At 38.2% G+C, this 20,556-nt stretch overlaps 1 protein-coding gene across 4 annotated transcripts in view; it reads left to right on the top strand.

Moving 5' to 3' along the window:
* SLC9A4 (solute carrier family 9 member A4) overlaps window positions 1–20,556 on the top strand; it is a 33,924-nt gene that overhangs the window by 2,443 nt on the left and 10,925 nt on the right. For 3 of the 4 annotated variants that reach the window (XM_085582848.1, XM_085582858.1, XM_031506416.3), the window contains exons 2-8: window positions 520–983; window positions 6,252–6,511; window positions 9,572–9,789; window positions 11,746–11,948; window positions 13,119–13,205; window positions 14,457–14,527; window positions 16,808–16,969. In XM_085582848.1, the coding sequence (XP_085438974.1) occupies window positions 552–983; window positions 6,252–6,511; window positions 9,572–9,789; window positions 11,746–11,948; window positions 13,119–13,205; window positions 14,457–14,527; window positions 16,808–16,969 (1,433 nt within the window). In that variant the 5' untranslated portion in view covers window positions 520–551. The remainder of the gene's footprint in view (window positions 1–519; window positions 984–6,251; window positions 6,512–9,571; window positions 9,790–11,745; window positions 11,949–13,118; window positions 13,206–14,456; window positions 14,528–16,807; window positions 16,970–20,556) is intronic. The other variant, XM_085582837.1, reaches the window with a different exon arrangement.

The following is a 20,556-nucleotide window of genomic DNA, read 5'->3' on the forward strand; positions in this document are numbered from 1 at the left end:
AGACTGATCTAACTTCAAGCATGGAGTCACAGATATTAGATTTAAAGATTTCTTAGTCTGCCTCAGTCTCATTCTTGTAAATTTTAAAACACTGTGACAGTTTCAGTGCAGGCACATCTCATTTGCAGTATGATGACACAGCTCCTTGTATAGCAACTAGACAAGCCAGTAGCGGGTGGGCAGTAAGGATTCTTGGAGAATATTTTTTTTTCAAATTGTAGAGGATCATTTCAGAGGTTTCTTCCTTCCCAGAACTGGTGATTAAACTCAGATATGCTTGCTTGGAAATCAGGAGCTTGGCAACAGGAAGAGAAGAAATTCATGGTCAAACTCTTGCCCTGCTTTAGTGATACAAGTGTGGGAATGTTTAGTTTTGAAAGGAACAGTACTGACTGTTTTTACCTTCATAATCCTTAGAGCAAAAACTGGCTTCTGAAGACAGTGTCCAAACACAGGCAAGACAATTGTCTGATATCAGGTTAATTTAAACTTGAATAATGCCCTAATGTTTTATTCAAGGTTTCCATATCTTCCACCGATTACCGAGACTTATGCCTGAAAGCTGCATCCTGATTGCCATTGGAGCACTCGTAGGAGCAATCATCTTTGCATCCCATCACAAATCTCCACCAGTGATGAACAGCAGTATTTACTTCTTGTACCTCCTTCCACCCATTATTCTGGAGGAGGGTTATTTCATGCCAACTCGACCATTTTTTGAAAACTTTGGATCCATTCTGTGGTGGTCTGTTCTGGGAGCTCTGCTAAACTCATTTGGGATCGGCCTCTCCCTCTATGGAGTCTGCCAGATCGAAGCCTTTGGCCTGACTGACCTGAACCTGCTGCAGAACTTGCTCTTTGGCAGCATGATTTCAGCAGTGGACCCCGTGGCAGCTCTGGTGGTTTTTGAAGAAGCCTCTGTTAATGAGCAACTTTACATGATGATCTTTGGAGAGTCATTGCTAAATGATGGCATAACTGTGGTGAGTTTCTTCCTGCTCCTTGTCTTCCCCTTTTTGGACTCTTTTGGCTTGTAGGGTTCCTGGGCACAGGACAAGAACAGCTCAAAAATGATCCTAATATGTTATTTATTTTATGAATACTCCACTCAATTACACACAAGGGATTTTAATATATGCAAAAATTGCATCTTATATTACCTCTTTCCAAAGCATGTATTTTAGAGCTGCTGGAAGAGGAAAACATACATGTACTTGTGAGATGTGCTCTTGCATTCCCTAAAGTGGATGCATAAGCAACAGCTGATGTTTCTGGTCAGACCAGTGTAGACCTTGGAATGTTCTTGACATTGTGCAAGCAAATAAATAGAAAATTGTACTGCTTAAAGACTGAGGGCAGCAAGGGTAGAAATACAGGAGACCCTGCTTTGTCTTATACCTGAGAGAGTCCTCTGGGGAAAAAAAAAAAGGCAAATCATATGTGGATAACCTCTGGAGGCCACACTCTGTCCTCCAGCTCCTTCCAGAAATTTCACCAGAGACCTTAAACAGGAATTCCAAATGCAACTAAGAACTTTGCATAACTCTGTTTCTATCAGTAAAAATATTGACATCTGACAAACGTTTACTTTTTTTGGCTGTCTTGTCATAAATATCCAGAAGCAAAGTTTCCTGAATAAGAGATATTTGTTTGGTTGGTTGTGTTTTTGTTGTTATTCTTGTTTGTTGTTGTTGACTTTTTGTTTTTAATAGGAAAAGAGTGTTTTTACAAAGATCCTATTGCTAATATTTTCCCCCTTATCTCATTAGTTCTGCTAAAATTGGAGCAACCTGAAATTCTAGCTGTTAGCAGAAGTGACAAGAGCTTTTAAAACACATGTTTTTCATGGAAGAAATTTCAAACAGGAAGTTTATTGCTCAGAAACCAACAGGATTGCTCATGTGGTACAAGTTAACAGCAGGTTAAGGAGTTTCACTAGATAAGATCTTTACAGAATTTAAATCACAGGAATCTAAAACACACAAAAACTATTCAGATACTGCTATGCCTGAGGTACAGCCCAACTCAGACTTGTAAAATCAGTACAGAGTTCACTGCTGAAAGGCTTCATGGGAGAAGTGCAGTTTTTGAATACTGAGGAATGAAAAAGAAACTAACTTTTTTGCAGGGACAGCCTATGGATGATAAATCCTTCCTCTTGGTGATCAGAGACACAGGACTGATGTAGAACTAAGGCACATGTGTTATTTAATTTATTTCCAAACTACTTGGGTGCTACAGTTGTAACAGAAAAATCCCCAGTGCATCTATCTCTTACATTTGTCTTTTTGGTTCCTTCAAATACTGACCTCAAAAACGTAGTACCTCTTTTTCACACTGGAAGAGCTTGTTTCATGCTTTTTTTTTATGGGCTCATTACCCATTGCCTTTGCCTTTCTCCCAGCTATTTATCATGTGAGTCCAACTCCTGATGGTATTTACCTGAGTTTTCACTCAGGATCCTGTTACAGTGCAAATGTGCAGTGACAGAAAGCCTGTTAAAACAGTGGATTTAGGCACTCCTCAGCAGCACTGGGTGTGGCAGTAAAGGAGATGAAAGGGCTGGACATGGGGTATGTTGGGTGCACCACTGAGAGCTCCCATTGCCCCACACGCTCTCATCTTTGGGGCTCATCTCAGAGCAGCTGCACTGACATCACTTTGTCAGATCCTGCTATTGCATCTCTGCATCAGCCACCATTCATCCTCTTTTGAAAGCATTTGAGCTTTCAAAATCTCTACTTGGCTTCATGCTCAAGAAGACTGAAATATTTGTCACTTGAATGGAGTCCAGTAGGTGACTGTCTCCTCCCTGATACCCCACTTACTTTTTTCCAAGACTTTAAAACTACTTATCTCAGGTATCTTCTCTTACCTTTTCCTTCTTTTTCTCTCTTAATAGTTTCATTTGAATTAACTCTGTTTAAAAAAGATAACATCACCAAGATATATTAAGCATATATTTTTTTTTAATTGTTTAAATACAAATATCTCCTGGTACTCTCCAGCCTGGTTATCAGCTTGAACATTTTTTTCACCAGCAGGAAAAACTGGTATGATTTTTGTTGAACTTGTGTATTACATGTGGGGCAACAATAGCTCTGTCTCCTATATTTAGTTCAATATACTGGTATATTAAAAATATTACAAAATAAAAAACTGTAGAATTAGATTTATATTATAGAAGTTATGACTTTGCCTTAAGGGGGTGGGAGAAAAGTAGATTATTTACTTGCTTTACCTATTGTTACCTTTTCTTTTTTTCCTCAGTAGGGCCATATCTGTGAATGGAAAAAAGAAGGTTCCAAGTCCTGTTAACTACTTCTTTCCCCAGTTATTTCTGAGTGGGCTGTTAGCATCAGAATAGTTCAGACAGCAACAGAGCTGGACCTAGGATGCATCACACATTAGTGGAATTTCAAAGCCCTGTTCAAATCCAGTGAAGATTTTATTCAAGACTGAACTCAGGTGGAATACCCTGATTTTTCTGTGAAGTGTTTCACCCATCTAAAGTTCTGCTCCCACATATACAAAGACAGTTTTGTTTCTAAATAGGAGCTGAGCCACCAGTATGAATCAGGAAATGGAATATTCCCTGACTGCTTCATCTCTGAGGCTTGGTTTTAGAAATACTGAGAACACCTGTATGTCATGCTGTACTCAAAATGAGTGGCACTGGCTGTATTCTCTAATGGAACTCTCTCTTCTTTGTAAGCAGCGGAACAGTTAAATCTAATACATGTTGAAGACCTAAGTAAAATTACTTTTTTTATTTGAGGAGATTTGAAATTGCCTCTTTGATGTCACTGAGAAAGACCTTGGCCACTAGCTTGGATGCTAGACAGGAAGATAGAGATATATCTGCTCCTGCTGTAAAAGTTGTTCCACTGTCTTTAGAGTAAAACCAACTACAGTAGTCAGAAAGAATTAGCAGGGTGGCAAAAAAAATTATCAAGGCAGACTGTGTTTGTTGTTAAGGCAGTCACTCGAAAATCTCTTCTTCCAGTGCTTCTGGTGTGGACTCTGTGTGCAGTAATTGTACATAGACACCTGGAGCAGCCCCTGGGGAGTCTCCTGTGTCAACAGTGTCATGCTCTCTGTTCCTCTCTGTGGTTCTGAGAGCTTCACAGTGGTACAAAATCCTCTCCAAGCAACCCAAATCATTACATTCTCAGAGTTGCTACATGAGACCACTATGAATCCATCTCTTCTTTTTGTGTGAACAAAAGCCTCCTAATCTGATTTAGGCTTCCCTAATATATAAAGAATTCTAGTAATGCATTTACTGGCATTAACACTGCAATGTAACTTAGCTGAGCCTTATTGATATGACACAGTGCAGGCTGTGGTACAGAACAGTTTACTCCCACAAAGCATGTTACAAAAAAAAAAAAGTAGAAATTATGTCATATTTCCATAACTTTCATTTTTATGCCAAATCAGTTAAATCAAATGGATACTTTAGGAACTAGAAAAGTGAAAAAAATATCTTAAGTAATTTGCTGAGGATCTTTCATCATAAGTCAGCGTAGAATCATTTATGAAGAATCATGAGTCTTAGGAAGATGTCAAAGTCTACAAGAAAGGGAAATAGAGAAAACAGGCTCTGAAATTAAAAGCTATAGGGTAAGTAGGGTGAAGTTTGCTTACTGTGAAGACAAGACCTCTTTTCCTTATCTGCTACTGAAGAGACAAATTTCATACACTGGCATTAAGAAAAGGAAGTTCTGGATATTTTCTTGAAAGAAATATTTTGTTTGGCTTTGTCTGTCCCCCAGAACTATAAGCAGTGAGCCTCCTGGAGAACAGACTGTATGACAGCTCAAGGTTATATGTCCCCAGCAGCAATTTAAGATTAGATAGCAGCTGAGCAGTAATCATTATCCTAATAAGCTTGACTCTTCTACCTGCAAATACCTGCTTTAGTCTTCCTAATAACCTTCTGGAATTAACTAGATGAAGAAGAAAGACCAAAAAAAAAAAAAAATCAAATTACTTTGGTCTATTTATTGTTTTTTAACTAATGCTATTAGTTTTTTAACTAATGCTTTAGTGAACTAATGCTTTAGCAACAGCTTTGGAGAGCTGATGTCTACTTGTTTCTCAAATTCTCTTCAAAACTGAAAGGTGACTTTCATGTGTTACACACTCACAGTAAACACTCACAGTAAACAGGTCTGACAGGACTTAATATTAACTGATTGTCAGCAACCTCTAAGGCCTTTTCATTACTACACCACTCTGAAAATTTTCTATTAGTTTCTAAAAGGTGAATGAAAGTGGAATATGATGAACATTTTTCATTAACATTTCTGCAGAATATAAAGTATTGATAATAGAAGTTTGGTAAAGTTTTCTGCTTTAAGATATTATCTTTACAGACCAAATTATATAATATATTATATAAAAGTATAATTTGAATTAAATTGAATCTTTCTTCTAATCTGATATTTTCTTTTATTTTTTGCAATTTCAAGCTTTCTAGTCAAAATGTGTATATGTGCAGGGTCTTTAGAACATTTAGATTATCACAGCATTTGGTTCATAATTTGAGGTTATTATTTGGGGAGGTGATTAAGTGGCATCACACTCCAAATATATGATGATGAAGAGGCTTTTTTTACCTAGCTATAGACATTATGAAACTGATGCTACCATCTTCCCTTCCCCTTCCCAGTGATGTTTCATGATTTTTATGTGTCAAGTGCCATTGAAAACATGTAACATTCCCATGTCCATCTGATGAAATTTGTCAAGTCTATTGACTGACCCTATAGACAAAAAAAGGGTATTTAAATCAAATATGTGACTCTTAGTCACTGCCCTGCCCCAGCCTGAGTCAGACAGAGAAAATGGAGGGTAGAGCCTGGGGTTTCTAAGGTACCCAGCTGAGCTTTTAATTCTTCTACAAAGAAAAAAAAAATTAAATTTACTGTCAAACAAACAAAAAGAAGAGAGTATTTTTTATTATTCAATGGCATGTGGTCCTCCAGTAATTTACTACTATTCCACAGCCATTTGCCCTTCTTTTTATTTTTTTTTTCTCTTTTGCAGGACACTTAATGAACTCTTATTTCTGAAACTTGTTAAGAACCAGCTGAGATTTCAATTGTTACTTTGCTGATCTGTCTAAAGCAATTTCTGGCATATATAGACACTTAAACTCACGCACATTGTTTCACCTATGAAATAAGTAGGCCTGCCAGGTTCAGAAAGATGCCTAACTGCTGTCTTCTTATTTTCTCATGTAGGTTTTATATAACATCTTCATTGCCTTCACCCAGATGCACAGGTATGAAGAAATTGAATCCATCGATGTCTTTGCTGGCTTTGCACGCTTCTTTGTGGTAGGGCTGGGTGGATTCTTGTTTGGCATCGTGTTTGGATTTGTCTCGGCATTCATGACTCGTTTCACCCACAACGTCTCTTCAATCGAGCCGCTGCTGGTCTTCATGTTCAGCTACCTCTCATACTTGTGTGCTGAAACCCTTTACATCTCTGGCATTTTGGCGTGAGTATTCCTTATGGCTTTTTGGATGACCTCTTTGAGGAACTGGTGTTGTTTTGTGGTGGTTTGCTAAAGGTTGGTACAACACAGGCATTCAGTCTCTGGCTTAGAGATGCAGTGCACAACTTCTTAGAGATCTGTAAAATGCAGTGGTAACTAGGAAAAGCAAACCTACAGTCACTGTAGGCACAGCTATTGAGGGGTGTTGGTAAAAGCACTGCAAGTTGTGGATAAATTGGCCACCGCTCTCACCATCTGTCTGCTATTTCTGATAAGATCAGCAGCAGGAGAGAATGATTTGATACTACATCAGTTTATCTGTATTTCTAAGCAGCTTCACCATCAGATTCTAAGAGATACAGAAAACAATGGGTATGGAAAATATAAGAAAGCACATCTGAGTTCTTTGTGAATATCAGCCCTAACACAATTCACTGGAATTATATTACATTTGAACAGCATAACTGGGGAAAAACCAGAGGAAAGAGAACATCACCTACACATGCATACTTATAGTCATGTGTATGAATAACATCACCTAGACATGCATACTTATAGTCATGTATATGAATATTGACAATCATTTTTTTGTAGTCAGGATAGCTTGATACCTGTAAGGCAGGGGACATGCTCCTCAAAGTGCCTGCTGCAGAGAGAAAGCTGTTAGGTTCCTGACTGGAGTAAATGCAGAAATGGTGAGAATTGTGGGAAGAAAAGAGGATGGCAGCCGGAAAGGAACAGGAAGGGAAAAGAAGGAACAGGGATGGAAGTGAGAGGCATAAGGAGAAAGCTGCTGGCAAGTAATTTGAAGAATACCACCCAAAACAGCCCACCTGCTTTGACGCAGCATAAAGACATGGAGACCTCATGTTGCTAAATGCTCCAGCTGGTGCTGCTGCTGCCACAGGCTCAGTGCACAGCAGCAGCTTTGCACGGCCTCTGCTGGCTCTGAGCTTTCACAAGGGGCCTTGGATGACCTTGTGTTGCAGAAAGTGCTTCCCTTTATAGAAGATGAACCAGTTTGAACTTAACAAATAGAAGCATATGGCTGCTGATTTCCAGACAGGTACATTTACTCACCTCAACTTGTGAAGCTCTGATTTCACAGAATCACAGAATGGTTTGGGTTGGAAGGGACACTTAAAGGCAATCTAGTCCAATGCCCTGGTAATGAGCAGAGACATTTTCAGCTAGTTCAGGCTACTCAGATTCCTGTCCAAAATGGCCTTGAATGTTTTCACAGGTAGGCTCTCTGCCACCACTCTGGGCAACCTCTCTAGTGCAGCACCACTCTCATTATAAAATAGATTTTCCTTACATCTAGTCTAAATCTACTTTTAGTCTAAAACTATTATCCCCTGTCATATTGCAATAGGTGCTACTAAAAAGTTTGTCCCCATCTTTCTTAGTGACTTCTTTTAAATATCAAAAGATTGAAATAAGGTGTTTGTGAAGCCTTCTCTTCTCCAGGCTGAAGAATCCTGGGTTAGTCAGCTTCAGAGCAGAATTGCCTTTATAAAAGTAATCTCTGCAGGATGGTCCTGGGAAGCAGTATTTGAATATTTAAACATATTAAATAATTAGGTAGACTGGATATAGATTATCTTCAGGGATTAGACAAGGCAAATGAGTCTTGTACTATATTTTGTATACCCAACACATATGCTCAGATTGAGGTGTCTAGTTGAGCACAATTAGATGTACAGTGAACAGTAAAACCATATGGACCCTTTCCTACCTGCACTGCCCAAAATACTGCTTCTTCACTACTTGCACAAGATTACATAGCTCTTTATTTCTTTCACTTCTTATTTTCATTAGAGTTCTGAAATTATTAGTAATTTAAGAATGGTAATATAATTTGGATTTATTATTCTTACTGCTTCATTAAGGAAATTATTGCTTGTTTTAGAGATGGGAACTTATTGTCACCTTTCTGAATTATTGAGAATTCATTCATTTTTCACTTGGATCATGAAAGTCTATTATGTATGTGTATCTGAAAGTCAACAGTATTAATCATTAATGCCTAATGGCCTTGTCTTGGAGTGTCCTTGGACATGCTAAATGACTCAGCTTCACCAGGATACCCTTGAGATTTCTTCAGTGGAAATTAAATGAACTGAAACTAGAGGAAGGTTATTTAATGAACAGTCATCATTCTCTGAATTCACAAGTTTGGAAATATATCATTACAAGAGGTCCCCAGAGACTAAAATCATATAAGTAGAAAAGAGGTGATGGAATATATTACTAGCATAGCACTCAATCTGTGTGTTACCTATGGAAAATGCAGAGGGGGAAAGGGAATCCCATTCAGTATGGCTGATCAAAGAGTGCTGTTCCATGTGATTGTCACCAGCGTCTGTGCTGGGTGGCTGCTGATGTCTGACACAGGCTCTAGGCTTCATTAACAGTGAAGAAGTGGAAAACGTTCCTTTGCTTCCTTAGGCACATTCCACACACTCTAGGTAACTATGGGGAGAAGGACACTTCCATAGAATAATTGGATTTTCTCCTGCTGTGCCACAGTGGGCTGCTGTAGTTGGAGAGTCCTGAAGCTTGCTCTAGCACTGCTGATCTGGCAGCCAGCTGCCAGGGAGGGAGCCTTGGGAGCTTTGGCCCTGGCATGGGGCTGCCATGCACTGCCACCACAAGGGAGATACCACCAAGAGGCAGGTTATGTCTCTCTAACTGATCGACCTGCAGGCTGGTACAAAACTGACCTGCCTATTGTTTGAGACAAATATTTGGTGCTTGGTGGCTCCATGTTAGGCATTCAGGATAAAATGGACTTTGAGCTGGAATGTGATACGCTCCCTTCCTTGTCAGAAAGGCCGACTAGTTTACTTCCTTTATCCTATAAGTAAAACAGATTTGTAAACCTGAATGAAGATCCTTTTCTATCTAATGAAATAGCTAATGTTACTGAAGAGATAAAATGCTTGTTATGATGAAGGTTAGAATATGGTGGTGGACAGTACAGGTAATGATGACTGATGTTGTCCTTAACTGAAAAGAAGAACAGGTTGTGGCTGATCTCTGATGTTTTGCTTGATACAGGATGACAGCATGTGCAGTGACAATGAAAAAATACGTGGAGGAGAATGTTTCCCAGAATTCTTATACCACAATAAAATATTTCATGAAGATGCTAAGCAGCATCAGTGAGACCCTGATTTTTGTGTTCATGGGAGTGTCTACAGTGGGGAAAAACCATGAATGGAACTGGGCCTTCATTTGTTTCACTCTGCTCTTCTGCCTCATTTGGCGGACACTGAGTAAGTCAGCTTTTGCAGACAACCTTCTCTGTACCTATGAGAAAAACTCTTTGGCACAAATTTTTGTCAGAAAACTCTGTGGGGACTGGCACAACTGGTTTAACAACAAATTTATTAGTTTATATTAGTGACAAGCAAATTTCACAAACCGACACACAGAGAAAAAATGGGGAAAAGCCCCACACAAATCTGAATGTGAGTCTCCAAGCATACACTTTGCATTTAGCTGAAAATGGAATTTTTTTAAGCAAAATTAAAATATAAAGATTACAATGTATAGATGTTTATATATTAATTTACTATATGCCCCTTGGGTAAGTGGGCCTCATAATGATTTCACAACACACGGTCATTAATTTATTAATTAGATAATGTCTATCATCACACTTCCGTGCTATAACACTACAGGTCCTGGGCTGGGAGTGCTGGAGCCATAGGAAAAGAGGGAAGGTGAAAATTAGCACTGATAGATAACTGAACAGGGACTTATACCACGTGTGGGCTGACAGCACTATGCTACTACTCCTCACAAGTCAAATCTAAAGTTTCAAACTGCTAAAAATAGTGCCCATATGAAATTACTATATTTTTGCACATGGTATGTCCCATTCCTCCAAAGGTATCCTACTCCCTGACCCGTGGGACAGATTCCTGTAGCATAGGCAGGACAGTTTATAGATAATGTCAGACAAGTTTTGAGACACAGTTTCTCATCTCTTCCTAATATCCAGAATGGGTTGAAAGTAATGCTGAAGAAAGAAGAGGAATAAGAGGCTGGTGGTTGGTGTTCTGGAGGTGGTAGCAAAACGAAAGTAATTACATATTTTCTTGCTATATCTGGACCAAATGTGGTCTCTAAATTTTTAAAGGCTTGCTTTCCATTTTTAAATATCCTTCTAATTAAAACAGAAACAATGTTGTCCTGATTAAAAGCTGTTTTCCAGCCACATGTCCATCCTTCTCTCCGACACCAAGGGGAGTGCTAGAACTTTCTAGAGAAAGGACAAAACATTTTCTGCTAAATTTGTGTTAAAATGATTGCATCATTCTCTCTGAAGCCTGAATAAAGTAAAGAGAAGTGGTCTTGAAGTTGATACCTCACATAGGCTGTTTCACTGAGTACCTCGTGCCTAGCATAGATATAAGTAGCCAATAAATGTCTTGCATAAAGTGATATCCAGCAACCTACATCAGAGGATGCTGTTACTTGCTTTACCTCTAATAATCCAAGTGTATCAGTGACAGCTGTGTAAAATAACACCAGTTACCAGCATTTGTCAGCTTTTATGTCAATAATTTAATGTTTTCCACATAAAACATAGGATATATATTTCTTGTGGAGGATGAAGAAATAAATCAAACAAATTATTAAAATTACACTACAAAGACAAGTTGCAGTCCTTACACAACTGCAGATTATCTTATTAATTTTAAATTTTATTAAAAGTAAAATGAAGTTTAAAAAATAAACAAAGAATTAGAGATGCAATAAGCCTGAGGATTAAAATTTAAAATGCTATTATTCCTTGTCTTTCAGTGAACCTGTCCAAAAGACTTGTTGGTAAAGCACCGTTCAAACACTTTAGGCAGATACTGTGCAGAAATCTGGAAACATTGCAAGGGAAGGTACAGGGAAAATTCTCATCCAGTTGTTTTTCTTTTCTCCAGAATACTTTGGAGGAAACTATGCAACATACGTATAGGAAGTAAATATTTTCCCCTAAACTGCATTAATGAATTAAATCCTGAAGCTGTTAGGAGCCACAGTATTTTACAGGAGATATTTCACACAAGCCAAGTTTAGCAGTTGGTCAAAGTGAAGCTACAAGAAACCAAACCAGAAAAAAACGGGGGCTGTCAATGTTCCCCAAGCCAAGACTTGTTTCGCTTTTAATATTTAATATTTTCTTTTTCTCCTTGATTAATAATAGCTGTGTTTTTTTATTCCCTTCCTAGGTGTGTTTGCTCTCTTCTACATCAGTAACAAGTTCAGAACATATCCCTTCACCTTCAAAGACCAGCTCATTATTTCTTACAGCGGCCTCCGAGGAGCCAGCAGCTTTTCTCTTGCATTCTTGCTTCCAAAGAATCTTTTCCCCAGAAAAAACCTGTTCATCACTGCAACTATTGTGGTTATATATTTCACTGTGTTCATCCAAGTACGTATATTTATTAATGGATAGCTTTCATGTAATAGAGGTGGCTTGTTGTAGCGCGGCACGCGCTCCCCTCGCCGCGGTACCCCGAGCGAAATCTTCATAGTGAAAATTGCATTGAAGTCATTCCTAGGCTAGGACAAGTTATTGCATTTTAGGGCCAGATTTAGCACTGTACTGTGTAATTAACCTTTTTTAGAGCTTTTAGGGAATACAAAAATTCTGTATTGAAAACATGTATATTTTAAAATATACAGGGGAGAGGGCACTTGGTGTCCAAAATTATTTATGCTCATTCCACATACATTTCCTGGTGCTTCCAATTCAAGAAGTATTTTAGTTTTACTTTTCAGTACTAATTCTTTCTTTATTTGCGATATATCTTAAACTGACCAGAAAACAGTATGCTTGTTCTGTGACAGATTTCAAATTTTATACTTTTATCTTCATCTGTCTTGGAGACCAAATAAAAATATTTTGAAATCCTTTGTAAAAGAATATTAAGACAAATAAAGTCACATTTGTAAGTATAAGTGTCTACTTTAGATATTTGAGTTTTTCCACCTGGCTTACTGCTGTACCTGGAAGAACTGAAATTTCTAGTGAACTTGCATCCCGTCTTTTGCATTTTCCAATACCAAGGTTCCAGATCCTCTAGGGTGCCAATGGGGCACTATGCGCTTGTGATAAATAAGGTGCTTAGATTCTACCAGAACATTGTTTTTCACAAAAAAACCCAATTAGTTTCTATTTCTACTTTTAAAAGAGTTTTCTGTAGCAGTTCAGTAAAGAAATGGGAAAAACTGAAAACTATTTCTAAGTGAAAAACCCCTGGAAATTTTAATTCTGAAAATGTTGAAGTAAATGGTTTTAAGACTTCAAGATCTCACAAAGATAATATTTTTCTCTCAAATGAGTCCCCTTTTGAAGATTAATGCCAATGAGTCAGCTACTTTACATAATTAGAATGTCAATAAATAGAATCTCACTTAAAAACCCCTCTTTAAAAAAGCTTTTGATTTTAAATTCTCTTCTGTAGCTCTCCATACTAATAATGGTTAATTTCTGTGCTAAGACACAGCTTTCCGAACTGATTAAAATTATCCCCTTTTGCTTTCTTTATATTTTTGCCTAAAATTTAACTAACAATTCAACTTATTATTCCAAATGCAGGGAATTACAATTGGACCATTGGTCAGATATCTGGATGTTAAAAAGACTAACAAAAAGGAATCTATCAATGAAGAAATTCATGTGCGAGTAAGTTTTTTATATCAGTAACCAGTATTCCAAAAAGAAAAGAACAGGTATTCCAAAAGAGCTGGAATGAGGGAGCCACTTGGAAACCTGGCATTCAGTGCATTTGGATGCTCAATGCTTTTAAGAATGTATGGAGGTAACCTAGGCATAATTTTCTAAGATCTTGCATTTCATTTATATTCATATTTACTTTTATATTATACTATCATTCACAAGTGTCATGGCGTAGTAGGTCCCTTACTTATTGGTACTTTGACCATGGGAGGACAGAAAGAGAAAGGTAATGTTAACCAAAGCACTCACCATCCTTCCTAGGTGGATTAGTCAGTGTTGCTATCTTTTGACCAGTTCTAGACACTGAAGCCTTAAAAGCCTTTAATCCAGATTTATTGAACTGAGTTGAACCATTGAACTGCAAACTTAGTTTCAAATTAGTCTGAGTAGTGATCTTTTACCCTCTCAAACATTCACTTCAGTTCCCAATTTACTATTATATAAAATAACAGGAAGTTCTTCAATCTGATTTAACATTACAAAAAAACTATGTGCATTTCATTTCTCAGTAGGGAATACATTTGAAATTAACAGAAACACTGTGTCTAAAAATGAAACACACACAGAGATGTAAGCTGCAGAGACATTAGCAAAATTAGAACATCTGAACTGATTTTGAATTTAAAGTGAATTTAATTCTTATTCTAGAATTAATTCTTAATTCTATCTGAACTTTTACACTGAACCTTGAAGAGAACTTGCATTTTAAAGTACCCCTTATGACAATATGTAAAAACTGGCCTTTTTCTGTCTCTATAGTGCTGGAAATGCACAAAAAAGGACCAAAAGTAATATAAGTTAGCAATGACCAGTCTCGCGTCATTCTGCAAAATCCTCAGAGAATTTACCTGTCAAGGTGAAGGTGTTGGTGTGGCCCTGTGCCTCTCCCAGAAAGGCCACACATGAGGAGGGGAAACTTGGAAGGGAAACAAGAACCAAGAATTTATATTTTGGGTCAGTAGACAAAAAGGGAACCGAACAATTTTTTACCTCCATCAAAACACTGCCACTGCAGCCAAACTGCCACAGTGGCATCTTTTCCTTGATTTTTTAGAGAAATGTAGGTGCTTTCAGAATTAACTTACATGCTCCAATAAAAAAAAATAAATCTGAAAATCATGTCAATAAGTACATATTTGTGGTAACATTCTTTTTTCATAATGGCCACTTAAAATGTTTCCATGTTTTTTTCTGCAGTTGATGGATCACTTGAAGGCTGGTATTGAAGACATATGTGGACATTGGAGTCATTATCAGCTGAGAGATAAGTAAGTATCTCATGATAAGTAAGTATTATTGCAGTCTCATATAACAAAATAACCTGTCATTTTAAATATAGCAGATAAATAGAATAGGAAATCAAAATGCTGGGGTCATGTGCCATATCTCTTTTTAGAAACTGAATTCCTGAGTAACCATTAACCCTTGAGAGTGCAATGCTCATACATTGCCTCCTAAATTGGATGAGCTCAGGCAGAAAATAAGCCTTCAGAAAGAAAAACATAGCATGGGAACTCATGCTGCAGACATCAGCCTGTGCATAGCCTTGGTATAAATTTGAGATCCCATGAAACACTTCTTTAACTCTGGATTTAGAACATAAGCTACACATGGTGTCAGTACTTCACTGACTTTTGCTGTGAGCCTCCACAGCAAAAAGGAGCCCTTGCTGGTAGTAGAGAATCAGCAATAATTACTCAACTGTCCTTACAGGTCTTTGCATTCAGTAATGGCTCTTATCTAAAATAAGAGTGCTGAAGAGAGTGTTTGAACTTAAAAAGTCAGTAGCATGAGCAGATACTCTCAAGCTAGTCTACTCAGAAATGCAGGGCCCACATTGTCCCTTCCATAAGCAGGGTGAGGTGCTTCTGTGAAGCTTTGCAGCTCTTCAAGCTCTGCCCAGAAGAGATAGATCTGCTGTTCCCTTTACCTTTTCCCTAAGGGAGTTCTGTGGACATGTTGGCCACCACCACAGCATGTGAAGGGAAGTAGGGAAAAGACTGATTTTTCTTTCCCCTAAACATCTTATTATGGTGCTGTGGGATAAAGATTATCCCTAGTTATGCCTAGGCTTCTATGTTGGAATCCTGTCTGACCTTTCAGTACTGGAGTCCAGTAATCCAGCCAAGGGTGTCTGCTGGGACATGTGGCAAGTCCTTTCATGACTGGGTTTCTCCCTATGGAAACCAGAAATTCAGAGTGGGAAGTGGATGACTAGTTTGCATCGAATTCTTGTCCCAATGGGGAATAATAATATAATGTACTAGGGCATACACAGAATCTAAAATGTCTTCCTGGCTCTGAGTACAGAGATAGCTTTAGGATAGCCATCTTCTGGGACCACACCACTGCCTGTGCAGTCAATAAACTGAACAAATCTCTGTTGGAGCAGTAAATCCATTGAAATAGCTGCATTTATACATATCTGTGAGTAAATGCTATCCTTTGTCCCATATCTACCTGATATCTCTGAAAAGAGATTTTTCCCTGAACTAGCCATAAATGTAGTGTTTTAGTTCATGGACAGATTCAAAAATACCCACTGTGTCTGACATTTAATAGAAGAAGATTTTATTAAAAAGTATTCCCTAAACTTTTGTATGCAACTTTAGACTTGTGTATCAGAATTAATTACCTAAACAATAACAATCCAGGAGGCTTTTAGTTACACAGAAAAGCATAAAGAACTCTAATCCCCGTGCAAATATTTGTGTACCTTCCTCTGGTATTAATGAATAAAAAATGACCTTTGCTAAGGAAAAAAAAGACACAAATCCTGTAGTGCTTTTCCCAGCATCGTGGAGCACCTTACCTTTCTGTGGTAAACTGTTTCTTTGAAAGAAACGGAACTGTTTCTCTGCTGAAGATCTGCTGTTGTTCTGCTAAATGTCTGCCTGAAAGCATGTACCTGTTCCAAGGCACCCACACACATTCACATTCAAATTATGCCACACATTAGCAATATTTTACAATCTGCAGCATGCAAGCACATAGTATTTTGGGGTCCTTTCAATTTCTCTGTTATTCAGAATACAAAGAAATGTATTTTCTCTGCTCTAATTGTCAGGATTCAAAATGATCAGCAATGTAATGGGCCCTAACTACTGTAACTGCTGCGCCACTTAGAGCCTCATTGGTGGCTGGCTGAATAGGCCAGGATTACAGTAAGAGCAGCTGCTGCTGTTATGTCCTTCTATAATGCAACATTTGTACAAAAGCATGGAGACTGGCCGTATTCTTTTCTAACAAATGTGGCAGTGTAATATGCAAACATACACGCAGCCTTCTTTTTTGCTCTGATTGCCGCTTGTTTCTTTCTTTTGTCTAGAGGGCTCTGCAATCTCTGTGGACCAGTAGACTATGCCAAATATCCCCCTAAAGGTCTCAGCTCACCAGGCCTTCAGGAGTCCACAGGTGCCTCTAATTTGTATTCAGTTTCCCCCACTGAATTGTAGATATATGCATTTGAATGAAGATCAGCTTGTACTGCAGAAATGTTTGTAATAAATATATTTTTCTACACTTTGATTTTGGTATCTCTTTTGCAGATTTAAGAAGTTTGACAATAAGTATTTGAAGAAAATTTTAATTCGGGAACACCAGCCCAAATCCAGCCTTGTGTCATTGTACAAAAAAATGGAGATAAAATTGGCCATCGAAATGGCTGAGAGTAGCATGAAAATTTCAAAATCATCCACTACTTCTCTACAGTGAGTACCAACCTCCTGACCCTTTGCAGTGTAGGGACAAGAGCACAGGGACAAAAATGAGGAAGTACGCAAGGTATTCCATGACTTAATTGAAATGTAAGAAAAAAGAAGACAGTTATGAAAAGAGAAGGTGCAATTTGGTGTTCATCATATTTGTGCTTTGCTCAGAGAATGAAAATTAAAATCATGGACATTCCTGTTTCTTTTCCATGATGGGTAGTCCTGAAGAGGAATCATGAGTCAGATGTACTTATCACTTACCTGGCCAGTGGGTTTTGTTAATCCCTGCGAGGTGCTGAGAGACCTGCAAGATGGCTTAGCATACAGGTCCTGACTCCATTGTCCCAATCATGAATTTTTGCTGAGAACAGATTTTTTTGTAGCATTTGCAATTTTTGCTGCTGCAGTTTGCAATCCCTCAAACCACCTTGCCATATTTTGGTATTTTGAAAACAAAAAAAATTTGTCCAATTAAACATTGATAGCAGCCTGCCAAGAATGACTTGAGGATACTTGTGGTGGAAATGCTGGACATGAACTGTCAACGTGCACTCGCAGCCCAGAAAGACAATCATATCATGCATCAAAAGTAGCATGGCCAGCAGGTTGGGGGAGGGGATTCTCCCCTGCTGCTCTGCCCTTGTGAGACTCTGCAGCACTGTGTCCAGCTCTGGGGTCCTCAGAACAGAGAAGACACGGACTTGTTAGACCTGGTCCAGAGGACTGCCACAAAAACAATCAGAAGGCTGAAGCACCTCTCCTAGGAGACAGAGAAGGATCTGGGAACACTTGCTTGCAGCTTCCCAGTACTTAAAGAGGGCTTACAGGAAAGATGGGGATAGAATTTTTAGTAGGCTTGTAGCAGTAGGACTAGGATAAGGTAGGTTCAGACTAGGTGCAAGAACTTTTTTATGATGAGGGTGATGAAATTCTGGAACAGGTTGCTCTGGGAGATGGCAGATCCCTCATCCCAGGAAACATTCAAGGTCAAGTGTGATGGGCTTCTGAGCAACCTGACAGAGTTGAGGATGTCCCTTGCTCATTGTGGGGGGTTTGGAACCAGATGCAAGGCGTTCTGTGGTTCTACCAAAGAGTAATGCAACTTGGCATCAGACAGACCATGGGACAAAATTGGTAGGATCTCCAGAGGGAATGGAGGGAACATCCTCTAGGAGAGAAGCTGCACAAATCTTCCATCTTGCATACTATAATTGATATGCATGTATTTATCCTTGCTTTGCAACACACTGTCCAGAGCACAGGTATTGCTGCAGGCACTTGCCTCCATAATTTCTTTCCTGGGTTCTTGCTGACCACTGTTGCTCTCTTGCTATTGCCTGCTCTTTCCTGTTACATCCTTAAAGCACTCTCCATTTTACAGCAGCTTCTGGTAGGGTCTAGCATATTGCGTTTTTTGAATTATGATCTCTACCAATAACAGAAAATCCAAATATCAACTGGATATTAAATTAAAATGCTTGAAACTCTGGCTTAATCATGTCAAGATCAATCTGCTTTCTTGTACTGATGTCAGCATGCAGTGTAAGACCTAGCCCTTTTCTCTCTAAATTATTCTTTGTTGAATTGATAATATTAAAAAAGACTGCATGTATGTCAGGCTTCTTTCTGTCTGCTGTAATCCCTTAACCATTCTGAGCCAAGAGAAAATGTGCAAGGTTGATGGAGAGTCCATGGCAATCAAACCACATCCCTCTTCTTTTCCTGAGGGAATGAGAAAGCAAGACAAATCACTCTAGCATAGTTCAGAAATTTTCTCCTGAGCTGAGAATTTAGATTGAAAGATATTTTTTAATAAACAGCTGATAGGATGGACTAATTTTTGCCATCTCTACCCTGGCTGTAATTGAATTTTGCTGTGCATCATCATCTGATGAGAAAGCCTTTTTAAAAATGAAGTGTCAACTTCAGAAAAACAGCCTGTGGCTCAAAACCATAATGATCTTGCAGGCTGTGAGTGTTCTAGGAAAATACAATTTTCCCCACCTCTGTTCATTGATACGTGTCTACTGTTGAGCACTGCAGGAGGCAGGGTATTGAGCTAGTTGGTGGATCTTTGGTCTGAGCTGATACAGCAGTTCTTGCTGCCTTTCCCAACAGCAATTAAATGAACTTGTATAAAAGGTTTCTAAATGTATTTATAAATTTCCTGATTGCTGTCATGGATTCAGTGTGTACCTAAAGTCTCTGTCTTCAATGAAGGTATAAAACTCTGGCCATGAACAAGAGGAGATTTGAAATAAAATTCCAATGTATGGCATGGAAATAATTATTAGCACTACCAGAGTAGTGAGAAAACTCTCAGTCACACTTCTGATCAGTTTTTGCAGCCTTTATGCACACAAGGATATTTACTTTATAAGAATCAAAGCAGATCTCCAATGCTGTAAATTAAAGAATTACATTCATGCTGGTGTGATTCCAGCAAGTGGAGTGGGTGTCCAATTTACAGTATTTTCAGTGTGGAGTAAGAAAATTTGCCTATGGGTTATGCAACAAACAATCCACACTGGAACAAAAGCAGAGCATTTGGTTATGATATTTTGGAGAATATAAGCCTCATACATAAGGCGAGAAACGGCAAAATTGGAGTCTAGGAGATATTACCAAAACTGAGGGTTTATGGCTCGTTTTGGTTGGCAATATAACCATTACAGAGAGAGATGGTTTGGTACTGAGTTTACTTAATGCTGGCTTCATATTGCTGCAATATTGACTTTGGTAAATCTTAGAATATATCAATATAGTACAGATCAGAACCAACTGTTGTGTTACCATTTGTGGAGATACAGTTATGAGAAAGTTGTGCATGATAATGTTTTCATTCACAGGATGAGTGAAGAATAATGAAGAGTTTACAAAGTTCAAAAATTTTAGATAGAATATAAAAAATAATATTACACAGATTGTGCAAGTATCAGTGTATTGAGTACCAATGTATCAAATATCAAGTATCTCCATATCTAAGGAAGAAAGAAATAATGTCATGACAGTCATTACAGAGGGACAGCTTTCATGGCATATTATAATTTTTTTCTTCACAATATAGATCTTGTGCTGTTCTTTGTTGTAACATGTTGGAAGATTCAATAAGAACAAAAGAAATTGTTTCAATAAGGATTACTTTATAGGTTTAGTAACGTACTGAACAAGTTTGGGTTTTTTTGAAAGCCTTTTCTTAATGTATTGCAAAATGTAAAAGCAATCTGTTCCTTGTTACCATATACATGCATTGTTATCAGTTGGGTTAATTTCCAATCCCATTAAAAGAATGATGGTTTTTTATTTGTGCTGCAGAACAATATAGATGATCTTCATGCTATTTTTTCTACCCCAGCTCAACTGAGACTCAAGCAGTTTTATTTATTCTATTTAATTCACTTTAAGAGCAAAATAATAAGATTTGAAATTACTTAAAACTGGATAATTCTGTGCTGTCATGTGGAGAAAGTCAGGTGTGCAGCTAGAAAAGTAATCTGATAATCTCCCCAGTGGAGTCAAGTTTTTCCCTGTTTAGATGCTTTCCCCTGTTTATTCCCTTCTGTAAGGTATAAAGACCCTGTGGACAC

This window comes from Lonchura striata, chromosome 1 (genome assembly GCF_050655825.1).
Source record: "Lonchura striata isolate lonStrDom1 chromosome 1, ASM5065582v1, whole genome shotgun sequence".
NCBI lineage: Eukaryota > Metazoa > Chordata > Aves > Passeriformes > Estrildidae > Lonchura > Lonchura striata.